Raw genomic sequence first — 20,599 nt, 5'->3', positions numbered from 1 at the left:
CAATGACGTCATCCCTCAGCCTTCTCTGCTCCATGGAAAACAACCCTAACCTATCTAATCTCTCCTCATCGCTGCAATCTTCAATCCCTGGCAACATTCTTGTAAATCCCCTCTCCACTCCCTCCAAAGCAATGATGTCCTTCCTGTAATGTGGTGACCAGAACTGTACACAAAACTCCAGCTTTGACCTAGTCAGTGTTCCATCATTACATCCCTGCTTTTGTGTTCAATAAACCTCTTCCAATAAAGGAAAGTATTCCATGTGCTTTCTTGACCACGTTGTCCACCTGTCTTGCCACCTTCAAGGACCTGTGAATATGCAATCTAAGGTCTCTCCCTTCCTCAACCCCTCTCAATATCTTCTAATTTATTGTCTTGTTTGTTCTCCCCAAAGGCATTACCTCACACTTTTCCGGATTTACTTCCATTTGTCACTTCTCTGTCCGCTCAACCAAACCATTGATGTCATTAAGGAGTTGATAGCTATCCTCTTCATTATAAACTACACGGCCAATTTTTGTGTCATCTGCAAATTTCCCAATCATGCCACCCACATTTAAGTCTTGAGGCGGCACGGTGACACAGTGGTTAGCACTGCTGCCTCACAGCGCTAGGGACCTGGGTTCACTGTCTGTGCGGAGTCTGCACGTTCTCCCGGTGTCTGCGTGGGTTTCCTCCGCGGTCTCCGGTTTTCTCCCACAGTCCAAAGATGTGTGGGTTAGGCGGATTGGCCATGATAAATTGTCCCTTAGTGTCAGGGGGACTAGCTAGGGTAAATGCATGGGGGTTACGGGGATAGGGCCTGGGTGCAATTGCGGTCAGTGCAGACTCGATGGGCTGAATAGCCTCCTTCTGCACTGTAGGGATTCTATGATTCTATGATAAATCATTAATGTATACAACAAACACAAGGACCCCAAAGCTGAGCCCAGTGGACCACCACTGGAAACCATTATCCAGTCCCAGGAACACCCTTTGTTTCCTGTCACTGAGCCAATTTTTGATCCAACCTGCCACCTTCCCCTGTATTCCATGAGATCTCACTTTTCTGATCAATTTTTCTCATTCTTCTGTTTGTAAACCAGGAGAAAAGGCTTAAAACACTGGAAAGCACAGATACAAAACGCAACTGAGGACTCTGTCAACTCAGCATAAGGTTGGATCTTGAATATAATTACACTGCATGCACAGCAAACAAGCCTCCCCCATTTTCTCTTCATTAAACTCTAACTGATTAAAGAATATATTAATCCAATATTGAGGAAAGGTATTAGCACAGACAATGTGGAATCTGTATGGGTCGAGTTAAGAAACACCAAGGGGCAAAAAATATTGGTGGGGGTGGTATACAGACCACCAAACCTAGTGGTAATGTTGGGAAAAGCATTCGACAGGAAATCGGAGATGCATGTGTTAAAGGAACATCTGTCATCATGGGCGACTTTAATCTGCATATAGATTGGGAGAATCAAATTAGGCGCAGTACAATAGGGGAGGAATTTCTGGAGTGTATACGGGATGGTTTTCTGGACCAATACATTGAGGAACATTGAAGGGAGCAGGCCATCTTGGACTGTGTGTTGTGCAATGAGGAAGGATTAGTTGGCAATCTAGTTGTGAGAGAACCCTTAGGAATGAGTGACCATAATATGATAGAATTCTTTGTCAAGGTGGATAATGATGTAGTTGATCCTGAATCTCAATGAAGGTAACTATGATGGTATGAGGCATGAATGGGCCGTGATGGATTGGGAAACGTTACTGAAAGGAAAGACAGTGGACAGGCAATGGCGGGCATTTAAGGAATGAATAGATGAACTCCAGAAGTTATTCCTCTTTGGCGCAAGAATGGCAAGGGAATTGTGGCGAAACCATGGATTACAAGGGAAATTAGAGATAGTATTAGATTCAAAGAAGAAGCATACAAATTGGCAAGAAAAAAGCAATAGATCTGAGGATTGGGAGTAGTTTAAAATTCAGCAAAAAAGGGATTGATTAAGGTGGGGAAAATAGAGTATGAAAGTAAGTTAGTGGGGAATATAAAAGCTGACTGTAAAAGTTTCTATAGATATGTAATGAGAAAAAGATTAACAAAAACGAATGTAGGCCCCTTACAGTCAAAAACAGGAGAATTCATAGCGGAATAAAGAAATGGCTGAAGAACTAAATTCGTACTTTGCTTCAGTCTTCACAAAGAAAGACGTAAATAATGTACCAGAAGTTCTGACAGAAACAAGTTTTAGTGAGAAGCTGAAGGAAATCAGCATTAGTAGAGAAATAATTTTGGGGAAATTGATGGGAGTGAAAGTAGCTAAATCTCCAGGGTCTGATAATCTTCATCCCAGAGTAGTTAAGGATGCGGCCCTTGAAATAGTAGATCCATTGGTGGTTATTTTCCAAAATTCTTTGGACTCTGGAATAGTTCCTACAGATTGGAGGATAGCTAATGTAAGCCCGCAATTTAAAAAGGGAGGTAGAGAGAAAACAGGGAATTATGGACCAATGAGCCTAATGTCAGTACTAGGGAAGTTGCTAGAGTCTTTATCAAGGATTTCATAGCTCAGCATTTGAAAAGCAGTTGTATAATCAGACAAGGTCAACATGGGTTTACAAAGGGGAAATGATACTTGACGAATCTATTGGAATTCTTTGAGAACGTAACTAGGAGAATTGACAAAAGAGAACCGGAGGATGTTTTTAAAGTTTATTTATTAGTGTCACGAGTAAGCTTATATTGAAACTGCAATGAAGTTACTGTGAAAATCCCCTAGTCGCCACACTCCGGCGCCTGTTCGGGTACACTGAGGGAAAATTTAGCACGGTCAATGCACCTAACCAGCACATTTTTTGGATTGTGGGAGGAAACCGGAGCATCTGGAGGAAACCCATGCAGACACAGGGAGAACGTGCAAGCTCTGCACAGAGTGACCCAAGCCAGGAATTGAACCCAGGTCCCTGGTGCTGTGAGGCAGCAGTGCTAACCACTGTGCCACCATGCTGCCCTACAGGAATAGGAATGTGGTTTACTTAGACTTTCAGAATGCTTTCGACAAGGTCTCACATAATAGACTACTATGTAAAGTTAAAGCGCATGGGATTGCAGGTAATGTCTTGAGATGGATAGACATCTGGTTAGCAGATAGGAAGCAAAGAGTTGGCATAAATGAGTTGGCAGTCAGTGACTAGTAGCGTTCCGCAGGGATCTGTGCTAGGATCCCAACTGTTTACATTGTATATTAATGATTTGTAAGAGGGAACTAAATATATTATCTTCAAAGTTGCAGATGATACAAAGTGGAGTGGGAGGGTGAGCTGTGAGGAGGATGCAGAGATGCTTCAAGGTGATTTGGGAAGGGGTAGTGAATGGGCATATGCATAGCAGATGTAGGATAATGTGGATAAATGTGAGGGTAGCAACTTTGGTAACTATACTTGGAAGGCAGATTATTATTTGAATGGGTGTAAATTGAGAGAGGTGAGTACTCAGTGAGACCTCGGGTGTCCCTGTACATTGGTCGCTGAAAGTAAGCAACAGGTACAGCAGGAAGTAAAGAAGGCAAATTGTATGTTGGCCTTTGTACTGAGAGGATTTGAGTGTAGGAATAGGGATATTTTACTACAATTGTACAGGGTGTTGGTGAGACCACACCTGGAGTATTCTGTGTAGTTTTGGTGTCCTTATCTGAGGAAGGCTGTCCTTGCTATAGATGGAGCACGGCGAAGGCTTACCATGCGGATTCGTGGGATGGCAGATCTGTCTTATGAGGAGAAACTAACTCAGTTAGGATTATATTCACTGGAGTTTAGAAGAGTGAGAGGGGATCTCATAGAAACTTATAAAATTCTAACAGGATTAGGCAGGGTAGATTCAGAAAGAATCTTCCTGATGGTGGGGGGAGTCCAGAACTAGGGGTCATAGTTTGAGAATAAGGGGTAAACCTTTTAGAACTGAGGTGAGGAGAAATTTCTTCACCCAGAGGGTGGTGAATGTGTGGAATTCACTGCCACAGAATGTAGTCGAGGCCAAAACGTTGTCTTATTTCAAGAAGAAATTAGATATAGCTGTTGTGGCTAAAGGGATATGGGGGGTGGGATCAGGATATTGAATTTGGTGTTAAGCCATGATCATAATGAATGGTGGAGCAGGCTCGGAGGGCCGAATGGCCTACTCCTGCTTCTAGTTTCTATGAACATAGCATTTCATTACTTTTCCAATTCCTTTATCCAGCTTCCCCTTAAATACATCTTAATCCAATTTTGTAAGTGTACCACACATTCCACCAGCTTGACAATCCCCTTTTTCACAATCACAAATTTAAAAAAGACATGAACCCCTTGGGTTAAAATAATGATCGGTGCTTCCACTATCGTATAGTTTCATCATCTGTAAGATTAAATTTCAGATTTTGGAACTCACTAAACCTTTTTACCCTCTGTATTCTGAAGTTCTTAGAGATTGGATTACGGTGACTTGTCAGGTCCTGTTATATGAAATCTTAGCCTGTGTGATTACACTCTTAAAAACGTGTGTACCAGACATGAAATCAAAATGATAACTTTGTTTTCAAAAATCAAACATTACTTAGAAGCTAAAATGGATCAGGTAATTTGTCATGGGGAACTGAGATTCATTACTTAATCAGCAATTGGGCTAATGTTAAGATAACAGCTTATAATAAAATAACATCATGGTGCAGTGATCATTTGATTGATTGCATTTTAAAGGCACTTTATGTGAGTAACACGATACAGGTCATGTGGTAGGCATGATATGCTTGGGAAAACCAGATAATTTAGGATCTATGGTTCCAAAAGCTCTCTATGACTGAGGCTTTCCTCATCTCATGTCTGGATCTGTTAAAGACTAAACGACACAAGTAGAGAATGATCGATTAGTCAACAACTCCAGAATCGTTGTATCATGCGACCTTGGTCATTTTTGTTTCGAAAGGTCTACATTCCCAAGGAGCACTGATTTCATGAGAAACGTTTTTAAGTTATAAGGAAATGGTCAGAAAGTTTAATTTATTCTCGCAAGGGAAGTGGTTGGCCTGATAAAAAAATTTAAAATATAAATATGAAAAGGATTGATAAAACTGAACAAGGCAAACTCATGTCAGTCTACTCCTGTTATCCAAATATCCAATATTCTTAAATGGTAATTGCCAACTCTTTGTTATTTGAGGAACACATACCAGAAGGGTCATGTCTATCAGAATGTCACATCTAAATTGCCCAAAGTTGTGTCTCTATTCGATCTGTGTTGGTTTGTCATGTGTTTGCAAATAAACTCGAAGAAAATGTGAAAAAATATTTTCCCCTGAAGGCAGTCCCTTTATACTCATTCAAATCGTAGAATCCCTACAGTACAGAAGGAGGCCATTCGGCCCATCGAGTCTGTACCGACCACAATCCCACCCAGGTCCTATTCCCGTAACCCCACATATTTACCCTGCTAATCCCCCTGACACTAAGGGGCAACTTACCATGGACAATCAACCGAACTCACACATCTTTGGACTGTGGGAGGAAACCGGAGCACCCGGAGGAAACCCACGCAGACACGGGGAGAACGTGCAAAATTCACACAGACAGTGACTGAGGCTGGAATTGAACCTGGGTCACTGGCACTGTGAGGCAGCAGTGCTAACCACTGTGCCACCCCAAAAGCTCTTGGATATGTTGTTACTGACAACAACATTGTATTCAATTACAATGAGTCATCTTTAACTTAGTAATGTGAAAACTTAAATGTGGACTAAATTGACATTCAGTGACCTTTGCTTGGAAAAAACATCCGACATAGTTATGTTATAAAGGAGTAAGTAGGGTGGCACGGTTCGCACAGTGGTTCGCACTGTGACCTCATAGCGCCAGAGACCGAGGGTCGATTCCCGGGCTTGCATCACTGTCTGTACGGAGTCTGCACATTCTCCCCGTGTCAGTGTGGGTTTCCTCCGGGTGCTCCGGTTTCCGCCCCCAGTCCAAAAGATGTGCTGGTTAGGTGCATTGGCCTTGCTAAATTCTCCCTCAGTGTACCCGAACAGACATCGGAGTGTGGCGTCTGGGGGTTCTTCACAGCAACTTCATTGCAGTGTTAACGTAAGCCTACTTGTGACACTAATAAGTAAACTAAAATTTTAACTTGGTCTAAGTTCAGGAGCATGGATCTCACTAAAATCAACGGCACAGATAACAGTGAAGGGAAGGTGTTCAGGGGCAAGTCTGCCAAAAGCCTCCTTCAACTCCACGTCTCAACACAGACCCACAATTTACCCATTTTGTACTGCTTTGGGCCTGTACAAAGTCAAAAGAAACGAGATTGCAATGTAGAGTGATTGTGAACAGGAGAATGGGCTGCAGAGTGTATTGAGTGAAGGGCTTAGAGATTATGGAAAGGAGTTTCAGACATTAGTGAAACTACAATTAGATATTGCTTGGAATGTTAGCACAGCAGCTTAGATGTGGAAAAAGTGTATGGCAGTAAATTGTTTGGCTTAGGAACAACTCAGACACTGTTTCTGGCTAGGGTTGGGGGATAAAAGTTGTGGGGTATTTTGTTCCACCAATTGTGTCTCATTTTCCCATTCTATCCTTCCTCACCGAAGGTGCTGACTCTTGCTGGGATAATACTGTGGCCACTTGGAAGTCTCCAGTTCTCCAAGTGGTCAATTAATCAAGACACACCAGAATCTCTGATCTATATAACGCATTCACACACTGGACACTTCCTTTACAAACTAGATGATTGTGGCTGCCTCTCACATGTTTTATTGTTACAATTCAATTTCAATTCATTGTTTGAGCACCAGGGCTGAGGGCGTTCCGTGGGGTAAAAATAGGTGCAACATGGGGCCAACTTTGAGGAGCAATGTTTCATTACTCAAGGATGCTCGGTGGCACAGTGGTTAGCTCTGCTGCCTCACAGCGCCAGGGACCCGGGTTCGATTCCCGGCTTGGGTCACTGTCTGTGTGGAGTTTGCACGTTCTCTCTGTGTCTCGGTGGGTTTCCTCCGGGTGCTCCGGTTTCCTCCCATAGTCCAAAGGTGTGCGGGTTAGATGCACTGGCCATGCTAAATTGCTCCTTAGTATCCTGGGATGCATAGGTTAGAGGGGTTAGCGGGGTAAATATGTGGGGTTAAGGGAATAGGTCCTGTAAGGGATTGTTTTCGGTGCAGACTCGATGGGCCGAATGGCCTCCTTCTGCACTGTAGGGATTCTTTGATTCTAATCTATGATTCCATCATGCCTGAAAGACATTGGGGTGGATTTTCCGGTCCTGCCTGTCACAGGAATTTTGGTCGACAGAAAGTTTGATGGCCCCATTTAAAGGTCCATTGACCTCGGGCAGGAAATTTGGGCCTTGGGGAGGCCGCGATTGGAAAATCCCACCCATTGGGTCAGATTGATTTTTAGATACCTCTGCTGGGCCAACTAAAACAGGTATTAGGCCCCATGCTAAAACTGAATTTGGACATTCAGAGCAGGATTCTTCAACAGGGTTAGAAGTTTTAAAAATGCATAATTTAGAAAAAGATTCTGTGGTGCTAGGAGGAGCAAGAGTGGCCCCTACCCCCACCCCTCTCAACATCCCTGACACTACAGTACCTATTGCCCAGTATCTACTTGCCCCACCCCCCACCTGCCCTCACCCCAGTTACTGCTTCACTCCCGGTTTTCAGGAGATACATTCTGGCCGATATCTCTGGATGTGCAATGGACACTGACATTCTTTATGGGCGGCATGATGGTGGTTCGCACTGCTGCCTCACAGCTCCAGGGACCTGGGTTCAATTTCGACCTTGGGTCACTGTCTGTGTGGAGTTTGCACATTCTCCCCGTGTCTGCGTGGGTTTCCTCCGGGTGCTCTGGTTTCCTCCCACAGTCCAAAGGTATGTAGGTTAGGTTGATTGGTCATACTAAATTGACCCTAGTGTCAGGGGGATTAGCAGGGTAAATATGTGGGGTTACGGGGATAGAGGGTAGGTGGGATTGTGGTCAGTGCAGACTTGATAGGCCGAATAGCCTCCTTCTGCACTGTAGAGATTCGATGATTCTTCCTCCCTTTTATGCTTGCAATAGCATAAGAGCATTACTGGCTAGGCCAACATTTATTGCTCATCCTTATTGCCCTCCTTGAACTGTTGCAGTCCATGTGGTGTAGGTACACCCACAGTGCTGTTAGGGAGGTAGTCTCAGGATTTTGACCCAGTGACGGTGAAGGAATGGCGATATATTTCCAAGTCAGGATGGTGAGTGGCTTGGAGGGGAACTCGCAGATGGTGGTGTTTCCATGCATCTGTTGACCTTGGCCTTCTAGGTGCTGGAGTCACAGGCATGGAAGCCACTGTCGAAGGAGCCTTGGTGAGCTGCTACAGTGCATCTTGCATATAATATGCACGGTGCATCGGTGGGGGAGGGAGCAAATGTTAAAGGTGGTGAGTGGAGGGCAAATTTCGGGCCAGGCTCAGGCCTCCTGGTTGGCAGTCAAGCTTTATACGTGGCATCTATTTCAGACCACGAAATGGGTCCAATGTAATTCAAGCCCATCGTACATTTACTAAATGTTATCTTAAACGTTAAACATGACCAGGCAAGTCAATGCCATGAGTCTTAGGGTGATCCTGTCAGAAATATACTTGGCATATTAAAAGGTGACTCTACCAACTATCACAACAGTGTTGTTCTGCCAACTAACACTCTAATTCCCCCCTGCAGCAATTGCACACCATTTCTTTTGAAAAGTTAAAGTATACAGTCCATTCCAGTAAAGAAGTCGCACCCTTGCAAACTCTTTACAGAAAATGCCAGTAATAGACTTTTCACTTCAATTTTCTTGGGCAAAATGTGCAGATTATTTTATTGCGCTTGACAGGAATTCTGTGCCCGAGTGGAAGGTTCCAGATATGGTGGGATTGTGGTGGGTGCAGAGCTGATGGGCCGAATGGCCTCCTTCTGCACTGTAGGATTCTATGATTCTATGATATGTTACTGATAGGCATTTATTGGATCAAGAATTCCTTAAACGTGGTATCCGTTGTTCGGTTCGAAAGTTAGGTTATCCGTAAAAAGAAATTGGAGATCAATTTGTTTGGGAGGTTAATGTTTGAGACGTTGAACGAATGTGAGGTTTCTGATTTTTTTACTCTAGTTCATTATTTCCAAGACGAATATCTGGTCATATTATTAAGCCCCATGACCTGGACAGATTAAGTGTAATACGGTGCTCAAATCTGTCGCCAAACTGACATAGTGGGAATGTGGAACTCGGTACCACGAGGAGTGGTTGAAGAAAATGGTACAGATGTATTTAAGGGGAAGTTACATAAGTACATGAGGGGAGAAGCGAATTGATGGTTACAATTGTAGAATTAGATGAGGGAAGATGGAGGGAGGCTCGTGTGGAGCATAAGCACCAGCATGGGTTGGTTGGGCCAAATGGCCTGTTTTGTGGCTGTTGACCCCTTATGTCATCCTATGCAATAAATGGAACTTACTTATGCACATGAGGTTTGGCTTTGACCACATGACTTGTTTAGAGTTGTTCTCACATCGGATGAGGTTTGACGTCCCAGCTTTCCTTTTATAACCACTTTGGCACTTTAAACGGAGTCTCCGACCAACCTCAAAATACGTGTCCATTATTTCGCTCATGTCTACATTTTCAACTTTAAAGTTGGGTTTGCTGCAGTTTCCTACAGGAAGAAAAGGGGAAAAACAGTGTTATTCAAATGAAAAGACCTCCTCCATTCCATTAATTCTCAGTAGCGCAATGTAAATCAATTCTTTCAGCACATCCATCAGACTTCGAATCATAGAATCCTACAGTGCAGAAAGAGGCCATTCGGCCCATTGAGCCTGCCCCAACCACAATCCCACCCCGGCCCTATCCCCATAATCCTAGGCATTTACCCTAGCCAGTCTCCCTGACACTAAGGGACAATTTTGCATGGCCAATCCACCTAACCTGCACTTCTTTGGACTGTGGGAGGAAACCGGAGGAAACCCACGCAGACATGGGGAGAATGTGCAAACTCCGCACAGACAGTGACCTGATGCCAGGAATTGAACCCGGGTCCCTGGCACTGTGAGGCGGCAGTGCTAACCTCTGTGTCACCATGCCGCCCCTTTCCTCTGCCACTTGGCGACACCAACAGCGTGGGTTCAATTCCCATACCGGCTGAGGTTATTCACAAAGGCCCCGCCTTCTCAACCTTGCCCCTCGCCTGAGGTGTGGTGATCCTCAGGTCAAATCACCACCACTCAGCTCTCCCACTCAAAGGGCGGAGCAGCGTATGGTCATCTGGGACTATGGTGACTTTAACATTACCTTTAATTTGAAGTAGAATTTGGAGGTGATCACATTGTCCTTGATCTCATGATGTAGACTTTCTGACCCAATTACTTGTACTCCTTTTACCCAGGCTTTGGAAATTCAGGCCCTGCAGTTTCTTAGCTCTCCCTCTCCTCGGGCTTACAAACTGGAGAAATTTTTGCAAGGCTTAAAACCCACCCACATATTGAAAAGTACATGTTCTGAGGCCCTCGCATCGATCCTTGCGGGACACCATTAGTGTCTTCCTTCCAATTCGAGTACACAGCCATTAGCCCTAGTCTCTGCCTCTTACTCCTTAACAACCTCTGAACCAGGTCAGTAGTTTGTTTTCAAACCTTATTCTTTACCTTCCACAAGTCCTACAAAATACATCCATTTCTCCCCTTGATGCCCAATGGGATTAAAATTGCTGAATCCCACTAAAATAAAATCAAGTAAATCAGATTCAAAATGCGACCGGGCAAAGAGATCTGGGTGTCTATGCTTATGAATCGCAGAAAGTCGGTATGCAGGTGCAGCACAGAATAAAGAAGGCAAATGGGATGTTGGCATTTATTGCAAAAGGACTGGAGTATAAAAGTAGAGGAGTGTTGTTGCAATTGTATAGGGTGTTGGTGAGACCACATCTGGAGTACTGTGTCCAGTTTTGGTCTCCATATTTGAGGAAAGATTTGGTGGCATTGGAGGCAGTTCAGAGGAGATTCGCGAGATTGATTCCAGGGATGAAGGGGTTGACTATGAGGAGAGATTGAATAGTTGGGCTTATGCTCGCATAAGAAGGATGAGAGGGATCTGATTGAGGTATATAAAACTTTAAAAGGGATTGATAAAGTAAACATAGACCAAATGTTTCCTCTTATGGGGTAATCTAGAACAAGAGGTCACAGGTATGGTTGTGAGGCGATTGATTTAAAACTGAGGTGAGGAGAAACTAATTCTCGCAGAGGGTGGTGAATTTGTGGAACTCGCTGTCCCAAAGCGCGGTGGAGTCTGAATCATTGAATGATTTCAAGAAGGAGATGGACATATTTCTAATATAAAAGGAAAAGAGTGATATGGTGAACAGGTGGGGAGGTGGATTTGAGACCAGGGAGAGATCAGCCATGATCTGATTGAATGGCGGAGCAGGCTCGAAGGGTTAAATTTGCCTACTTTTGCTCCGAATCCCAAAGTTCCTAAATAAAACAAATAAATAAGAACTTAACAGGAAAATAAATCTTTGTACTTTTAATTGCCACAGTTTCAGCTCGGCCATTTTGAAATCTTTCTGACATTTACTTTGGTGTCTTTGACATCATACAGTTACTCCTAAAAATCTAAGATGTATATAGTACTTATCAAAATGGATGTTTTTGTTGTACGATAGATAGATAGATCGATCGATAGATAGATAGACTTTAACTGCAAGTATGATTCACTTGATGAAACCTGCATCTGTTGTATTTCCAGATTCAGATCATGTTAACAAGCCAGGTGTTTTTCCTTATCCAGGCCATAAGCCCTCCCTGAAGTAATTTTTAAAAATCCTTCCTCAGAGTTACCAAGACAATGTGCAGAGTAGACAGGGCAAGACATAAATCCAGCCCCTTGCTTGCTTCAAAAAACAATTAAATTCAAATTGAATTGGGGAGGCGATGGCCCAGTGGTATTATCGCTAGTCTATTAATCCAGAAACTCAGCTAATGTTCTGGGGACCCGGGTTCGAATCCCGCCATGGCAGATGGTGGAATTCGGATTCAATAAAAAGAAATATCTGGAATTAAGAATCTACTGATAATCGATTGTCTGAAAAACCCATCTGGTTCATCAATATCTTTTAGGGAAGGAAATCTTCCATCCTTACCTGGTCTGGCCTAACATGTGACACTAGAGCCACAGCAATGTGGTTGACTCTCCCGTCATTGGTGGCTGTACCTTCAGCCGCTTATGCTATAAGTTCCATCCCTCTCCTTCTTCCTTCAATATTCTCCTTTAAACCTAATTCTGTGGCCATGCCTTTGACCTTCTGCCCTAATACCTCTTTATGTGGATTGCTGTCAAATTTTGCTTCATAACACCAAACACTTTGGCATGTTTTATTACATTGAAGTTGCTTTATAAGTGCAAGCTCTAGTTGTTTGTTGAGGGATAGATGTAGGCTTGGACTCAGGGGAGCGTCCCCCTTTTCTTCAAAATAACGTGTGGAAATTTTTGCATTGATATGAGAGGGCAGACATGGCCTTGGTTTAATAAACTGAAAGACAGTAGTTCCCTCAATCCCCAACTCAATTTGAATTTAATTGGTTTTTGGAGCGAAGACAGCTAGGGACGGGCAATAAATGCTGGCCAGCCAGTAACGTCCATGTCCCACGACCGAATAACACAAAATCCAATTCATAGCCCCCCACAAAACAGAGATACTCGACCCAAGCTGACAAGAACAGGCATTACACCTGATCTCACATTTGATCCTACGCATGACCTTAGCCAAAAGGTCGTGACTCAGCTGCTAGCACTCCCACCTTTAAGGCAGAAGGTTGTGGGTTCAAATCCCACCTCATTAATCGAACCCCTTGCTTGCTACAAAAACCAATTAAATTCAAACTGAATTGAGGATTGAGGGAACTATTGTCTTTCAGTTCATTAAACCAAGTCCACCTCTGCCCTCTCATCTCATTGCAAAAAAGTTCCACACGTTATTTTGAAGAAAATGGGAGTCCAAGCCTACATCTATCCCTCGACGAACAACTAGAGCTTGTATTTATAAAGCGCCTTCAACGTAATAAACCATGCCAAAGTGTTTGGTGTTATGAAACAAAATTTGATACCACATAAAGAGGTATCAGGGCAGAAGGTCAAAGGCATGGCCACAGAATTAGGTTTAAAGGAGAATATTGAAGGAAGAAGGAGAGGGATGGAACTTATAACCTAAGCGGCTGAAGGTACAGCCACCAATGACGGGGCAATTAAAATCAGGGATGCTCAAGAGACCAGAATTAGATTAATGTAGCTATGTCAGATGGTTGTGAGGTTGGCAAGGATTTCAGATGGGGGTAGATTGCCTGGTCATTATTGGATTGATGTTATAAATTTATTGCTGCTATACAACCATTGAATTCCCTACAGTGCAGAAAGAGGCCGTTCAACCCATCAAGTCTGCACCGACTCTCCGAAAGAGTATTCCATCCAGGCCCTCCTCTCTATCTTATCCCCATAAACCCACACATTTATCATGACCAATCCACCTAACCCGCACATCTTTGCATTTCTTACATTACAATGGTCACTACATTTCAAGAGTACTTAACCAGCTGTAAAGCACTTTGGAACATCCTGAGGCCATGAAAGGTGCTACATAAATGCATACTTTCAATGAGAAATCATCCAGGATATGATCAGGGCTGGATGCGAGGTTGCAGATTCATTGCGAATGAGCATCCACTTGGTATTTACTCAGGACATTAAGAACATAAGATACAGGAGCAGGAGTCGACCATTTGGCCCTTCAAGTCTGCTCCGCCATTCAACAAGACCGTGGCTGATCTTCTACCTCAACGCTGCCTTCCCGCACTACACCCATATCATTGAATCCTTCACTGCCCAGAAATCTGTCTGGGATCTGCACAATGACTGACCGTCCAGATTTCTCCAGAGCAGAGAATTCCATAGATTGACCTTTGTGGAAAAAAGTTTCGACACACCTCAGTCATAAATGACTGTCTTGGGGTAACACTTTTCAAGCATCCACCCTGTCTGTGATTTATGTACAAGGACATCCAGGTCCCTCTCAACACAAGCGATTCCCAGTTTCCCACCATTCAAATTTAAAAAAAATATTTTCCCAAAAAATGAAATATTGTACACTTCCCTACAATATATTTCATTTGCCAAGTCCCTGCCCCCTCACCCAACCTGAATACATCCCTCCTTGCATCCTCTTGATACTTACTGTCCCATCTAACTTTATATCATCAACATAGCCCAGGGGCAGCACGGTGGCACAGTGGTTAGCACGGCTGCCTCATAGCACCGAGGACCCGGGTTCAATTTCCTGCTTGGGTCACTGTCTGTGCGGAGTTTGCACATTCTCCCCGTGTCTGCGTGGGTTTCCTCTGGGTGCTCTGGTTTCCTCCCACAGTCTGAAAGACATGCTGGTTAGGTGCATTGGCCATGCTAAATTCTCCCTCAGTGTACCCGGACAGGTGTTGGAGTGTGGCGATTTTCACAGTAACTTCATTGCAGTGTTAATGTAAGCCTACTTGTGACACTAATAAATAAACTCTGATGTTGCTTCCACCCTTCTGCAACTGCTGAAGGCAAACTCCATTCTGTCCTTGGCTCTCAGGGAACCGCAAGGAGATAATCTGGATAATACAATGGGTATGAGCACTGTTGCAATCAGGATGGCATCGAGCCCCACTACTCCAATATGAGATCGATTCACTCGCCCAAAATGGGTAATTATTTACCTTCACTACCATTACCCTGAACAAAAAAGACTTTAACCAGGCGTGGGTTTCCTCCGGGTGCTCCGGTTTCCTCCCACAATCCAAAGGTGTGTAGTTTAGGTTGATTGGCCGTGCTAAATTGTCCCTTAGTGTCAGGGGGATTCGCAGGGTAAATACATAGGGTTACGTGGATAGGGGCTGGGTGGGATTGCTGTTGGTGCAGATTCGATGGGCCGAATGGCCTCCTTCTGCACTGTAGGGATTCTATGATTCTTTCAACAAACAACTAACACATTAGTTTATTATGAAACCAGTCTTGTCAAATAGAAAGGCCGAGTTTATCAACACTCAAGAATAGCCATCAGCGTGCTGCATTAATCCTATAATGCGCACGCCTGGTTAAAGTCCTTTTTGTTCAGGGTAATGGTAGTGAAGGTAAATAATTACCCATTTTGGGCGAGTGAATCGATCTCATGTTGGAGTAGTGGGGCTCGATGCCATCCTGATTGCAACAGTGCTCATACCCATTAAAACATTCTTTTTTCCTGTGTTTTCTGCCCAAAAGATAATTTTTCTCCAGCTGTGAAGGCTCATCAACCCATTTTTGGGCACAGTCAGTGAGTTGACAGTCTTCCGTGTTCATTCCCAGGAGCTGTTTTAGGTTCAAACAAAGAATCATTGGCTTAAAGCATTAACCCCACCTTCCTCCCTCCACAGATGCTGGCTGACCTGCCGAGTGTTTCCAGCATGATTTCAGAATTCCAGCATCTTGCAATTTTTAGCAATTTCACAAACAAAAGCAAAAGCTAACACCCAATCCATTCATTAATCTTAATGTGACAACAATATCCTGCATTTGTGTAGATGCCTTTAACTTAGTAAAACATCCTGAAGGCACTTCACAATGAGTTCTCACCAGAGTCGCAACCAGCATCTATCCCTCGAGTAACAACGAAAATATCCATTCATAAAGCATCTTCAATGTAATAAAATGTACCAGGGTGCTTCACATTAAAAGCAAACTCTCCTTAAACCCTACTTTTTAAGTTGAGTTTTGGGTCACTTATTCCATTGTTTGCTCATGTAGCAAACGGTCAAAATTTGTCCAGTTTGTCTGATGTTCAGTGTGATTAAAAAATGCCAAGGTGCTTTGTGCTTTAAAGCTGAGCGGCAAGGTTAGCACTACTGCCTCACAGTTCCAGAACCCTGGGTTCAATTCCAGCCTTGGGTCACTGTCTGTGTGGAGTCTGCGCGTTCTCCCCGTGTCTGCGTGGGTTTCCTCCCGGTGCTCCGGTTTCCTCCCATGGTCCAAGGACGTGCAGGTTAGCTAAATTGCCCCTTAGTGTCCAAAGATGTATAGGTTAGATGGATTAGCTATGGTAAATGTGTGGGGTTACGGGGATAGGGTGGGGGAGAGGGCCCGGGTAAGTTATTCTATCAGAGAGTCAGTGCAGACTTGATGGGCTGAATGGCCTCTTCTGCGCTGTAGGGATTCTATGATTCATCCAATAATATTTCCCATTCTATCCAGCTGGATTAATTTTTCCTCCGGCATCATAAATGTTAGTGTTGCGGTGGTTTACTATTTCCTGTTGAACCAGGCTTGGCACCAAATTGCTTTACTGCTTTCAATGAACTTGATACTGAGGCAAGGTGCCAGGACATTTATGGACTTGTTTATGTCTGTATCACAAGAACCTACACGTCCCTTGTATTCAACCACAGATCCCAAGCTGACATGCCCCTGCTTGATGCACAGGAATGTGTTGCCCTGTGTGCTCTTGGCACGATGCTTTGCCAGCCAAGACACACACACACTGGGAAATTCCTATTCCTTTCATCACCATCTTGCTGCCTGCCACTTTCTCATATGCAATGCCATTTATAATTTTATAATTTTGTCTTTTAAAAAGCATTTAGATAGTTACATGGATAAGATGGGTATAGAGAGATATGGGCCAAATGTGGGCAATTGGGATTAGCTTAGGGGTTTAAAAAAAGGCGGCATGGACAAGTTGGGCCTGTTTCCATGCTGTAAACCTCTATGACTCTAACCCCTTACAGAGCAGGGCTGGAAGTTTAGTCCACTAGTACTGATGACCCGCAGGTAGCTCCGTCACGTGGCTACAGTACAGATACAGAGCCTAGTTAATGAGAGCTGGTACGCTATTCGCCCCCCTGGCAATGTTACAACCGGATGAGGGGGAATGAACTTGGCTCCCCTTTTTTCCAACACTCTCACTTGGCCGCAACCAAAGTTTATTTACAATTCTTTCCCCCGTGAATACCTTTTCCAGTCCGAATGTTCAACAAGGAGGCAATCAAACCCGGTTTTCTTGAGGCAAAGAAAGAGTGAGCCTATTAGTCACGAAAACCCAAGGCAAAATAATAAAAGACCCAATAGACATTCATGTAGATCATGGAAAGTTAAGAGACCCAAATAAAAGTTTAAAGAAATATCCGAGTGAATTTTTGGTTTGTCCGTAAGGCATGGAAGGTGATACGTTGCAACCGTTCGTTAGGTGATTTCAGTCGAATTCTGGAGCTGACTTTGGCAGTTTCGCCGTCTGCTGGAGGCACTTGTTGGTGATGTTCAGTTTTGCACTGAGGATGACACCCTTTGATTCTTTCCAGAAACAGAGAGAAAGAGAGACACAGACAGAGAGGGTGAGAGAGAGAGAGACACACACACAGACAGAGAGAGAAAGAGAGAAGTCAGAGAGAGAGAGAGACACACAGACAGAGAGAGACATAGAGACAGAGAGAGGGGGAGAGAGAGAGAGACATAGACATAGAGAGACAGAGACATAGTCAGAAACAGAGAGAGAGAGGGACACAGAGAGAGAGAAAGAGACAGAAAGAGAGAGAGAGAGAGGAACAGTGAGGGAGAGAAAGAGACAGAGAGAGGAACAGTGAGAGAGAGGGAGAGAGAGAGAGACAGAGAAAGAAAGACATAGACACAGATAGAGACAGAGAGAGAGAGACATACAGTCAGAGACAAAGAGAGGGAGAGACAGAGAGGGAAAGAGGCAGAGAGAGAGAGACAGAGACAGAGAGAGAGACAGAGAGATAGAGACAGAGAGATAGAGACAGAGAGATAGAGACAGAGAGATAGAGACACACATAGTCAGAGACAGAGAGATAGAGACAGAGAGATAGAGACAGAGAGATAGAGACAGCGAGATAGAGACAGAGAGATAGAGACACACATAGTCAGAGACAGAGAGATAGAGACAGAGAGATAGAGACAGAGAGATAGAGACACACATAGTCAGAGACAGAGAGATAGAGACAGAGAGATAGAGACAGAGAGATAGAGACAGCGAGATAGAGACAGAGAGATAGAGACAGAGAGATAGAGACAGAGAGATAGAGACAGCGAGATAGAGACAGAGAGATAGAGACAGAGAGATAGAGACAGAGAGATAGAGACAGAGAGATAGAGACAGAGAGATAGAGACAGAGGTGGTCTTCTTTGTCATTGTCCTCCTGCTCTGACACTGCTCAACACTGGCGTTTGGAGCTAGTTTTAAACATATTTCTCTTTCCATTCCCGGGAGGGGAAATTGGCAGGTCTTGCGTCTTAAGTTCCATTTTGCTTTGAACTTAGAAACATATTCTGAGATATAAATCAACAGGAAATGGTTTTCAGGCTATCTGGTGGAGTCGATGGCTGAGAGAGTAATTTCCAATCTCTTCACAGTACACAAAGGGATTAAAATCTAGCCTTTTGCATTTATCATGGGTTCCTCTCAATGGTCTCTGTTTGAAGTGATCTTGGCACATTGCTGGATGTGAAAATCCATTAGGACATCACAGTTACAGTTTTAAATCTAATGGAAGGGGGATGATTATTGAGGATTATTGAGGACACGTGTCTGCATGGGTTTCCTCCGGGTGCTCCGGTTTCCTCCCACACTCCAAAGATGTGTGGGTTACGTTGAATGGCCATGCTAAATTGACGCGAGCAGCAGGGGGATTAGCAGGGTAAATGTGTGGAGTTACGGAAATAGGACCTGGGTGGGATTGTGGTCTGTACAGACTCGATGGGCCGAGCAGCCTCCTTCTGTACTGTAGGGATTCTGTGATTTTATGATATTGATGAATTACTTTAATTCAGTTTCTGTGAGTCCAAGTACTCCATGAATACAGAAAATCACGTGACTATGCCATGCATCATCCAATAAAGGCGTTGGTGAGAATAAGAGAGACACTGAAAACCAAAAAGTGGCCCCCGAAGATCAAAGCGTAGCCCAAAAATCTCAAGAAGAGCCCTCGAGAAAAATGTTTTGACCTCTGCCTATCTGCCCTCATGAATGTAAAGGAAAGATCCCAAAGATCCCATAACCAACATCACCAAAATTTGAATTGTTGAGCTGGAGTTACATGGAGTTGGGAGGCTCAGTGGAGGCGGAAAAATGGCAGCCGGGGCCCAATTGCTGGATTCCTGACTGCATTCCCTGTGCCCCCAATTTTCATCAGTGAGGGTTAAGGGTGTAGGCTGGTGTGGATCACAAACCAGAACCCTGCACTCCCAACTTGGCTGGCTCCATTGCAGGGACTGACATGCCCTAGTCCCCCAGCACTTGCATTGTCAGGTCAAAGGACTCGTGGTTAACGGCCCTTCAGATGTGTCATGAACTTTATATTCGATGAGGGAACCTTTTGAATGATAAATTCAAAAGGGCTAACCCATGGCCCCCATGCCAAGCTATGCCCCTCTGTCCATCCACCATGACCCCTCATATCCTCCATGTCAAATGATGACACTTTGATGCCCACTCACCTACTGTGAACCCTATAATAGCAACAGGATGTGTAAAAACACTTCTTAAAAAGTCATTCATTAAGAACTTTCTGGTTTCTTTAAAAACTACTGTCACTTCAGCCCCATAAAAGTAGACCCTTTAAAGTATCAATTGCTGAAACTGTGAGCACTGGAAACTTCTTTGTCTTGTGCAAACAAATACTGTGCAATTGACATAATAGATCACAGAATGAGAGCTGTCAATCAAGCATCCATGGGGCACAGATATTTCAACAATCTAATGGATGCCTGGATTCTCATTCAGCTTAATTATGCCCAAACATTTCCCAACTCCTGCTATCCACCTCTGGAATGAAAAGCCAGCCTGTGAACTCTTGTTTCTCACTCCACAGATGCTGTAAGAGCTGCTGAGTATTTCTAGTATTTTCTGTTCCTATTTCAGATTCCCAGCATCCACGGCATTTTGCTTTTGTTCATAGTGTCCGGGGATCATCACATTGCTATTTGTGGTACCTGTGTCCAAATTGGCTGCTGCATTTCCAACACTTCAAAATAAAAGTCCTTTATTGGCTGGAATGTACTCTGGGACATCCAAAGGTCATGAAAATCAATATATAAACACAAATGCTTTCTAAAAAAGACAAAGGTAAAGGAATTGAGGATTTCAATCGACAACTTATGAAGATTGAAGCAGCAGAATTGTTCTTATTTTTTCATGGGATGTGGGCGTCGTTAGCTAGGCCAGTATTTATTGCTCATCCCAAAATATTCTCTAGAAGGTGGTGGTGAGCTGCTTTCTTGAACTGCTGCGGTCCCTGTGGTGTAGGTACACCCACAGTGCTGTTAGGGAGGACGTTTCAGGATTTTGACCCAGCGAAAGCGGAGGTCCAGTAACTGTGAAGGAACAGCGATATATTTACAAGTCAGGATGATGTGTGACTTGGAGGGAACTTCCAGGTGCTGGTATTCCCATGCATCTGCTACCCTTGTCTTGCTAGGTGGTAGGGGTTGTGATTTTTTAAAGTTCATTTCTTAGTGTCACACGTCGGCTTGCAATGACTCTGGAAT

General features: G+C 43.9%; 1 protein-coding gene across 1 annotated transcript in view; it reads right to left on the bottom strand.

The window, feature by feature from the left end:
* Positions 1-20,599, bottom strand: part of LOC144507590 (uncharacterized) — a 127,830-nt gene that overhangs the window by 61,406 nt on the left and 45,825 nt on the right. Inside the window, exon 2 of the mRNA XM_078234744.1 lies at positions 9,498-9,695. Coding sequence (XP_078090870.1) covers positions 9,498-9,695 — 198 coding nt within the window. The remainder of the gene's footprint in view (positions 1-9,497; positions 9,696-20,599) is intronic.

Source organism: Mustelus asterias, chromosome 19 (assembly GCF_964213995.1).
Source record: "Mustelus asterias chromosome 19, sMusAst1.hap1.1, whole genome shotgun sequence".
NCBI classification, from domain to species: domain Eukaryota; kingdom Metazoa; phylum Chordata; class Chondrichthyes; order Carcharhiniformes; family Triakidae; genus Mustelus; species Mustelus asterias.
This window is presented reverse-complemented; position numbering and strand designations above follow the sequence as displayed.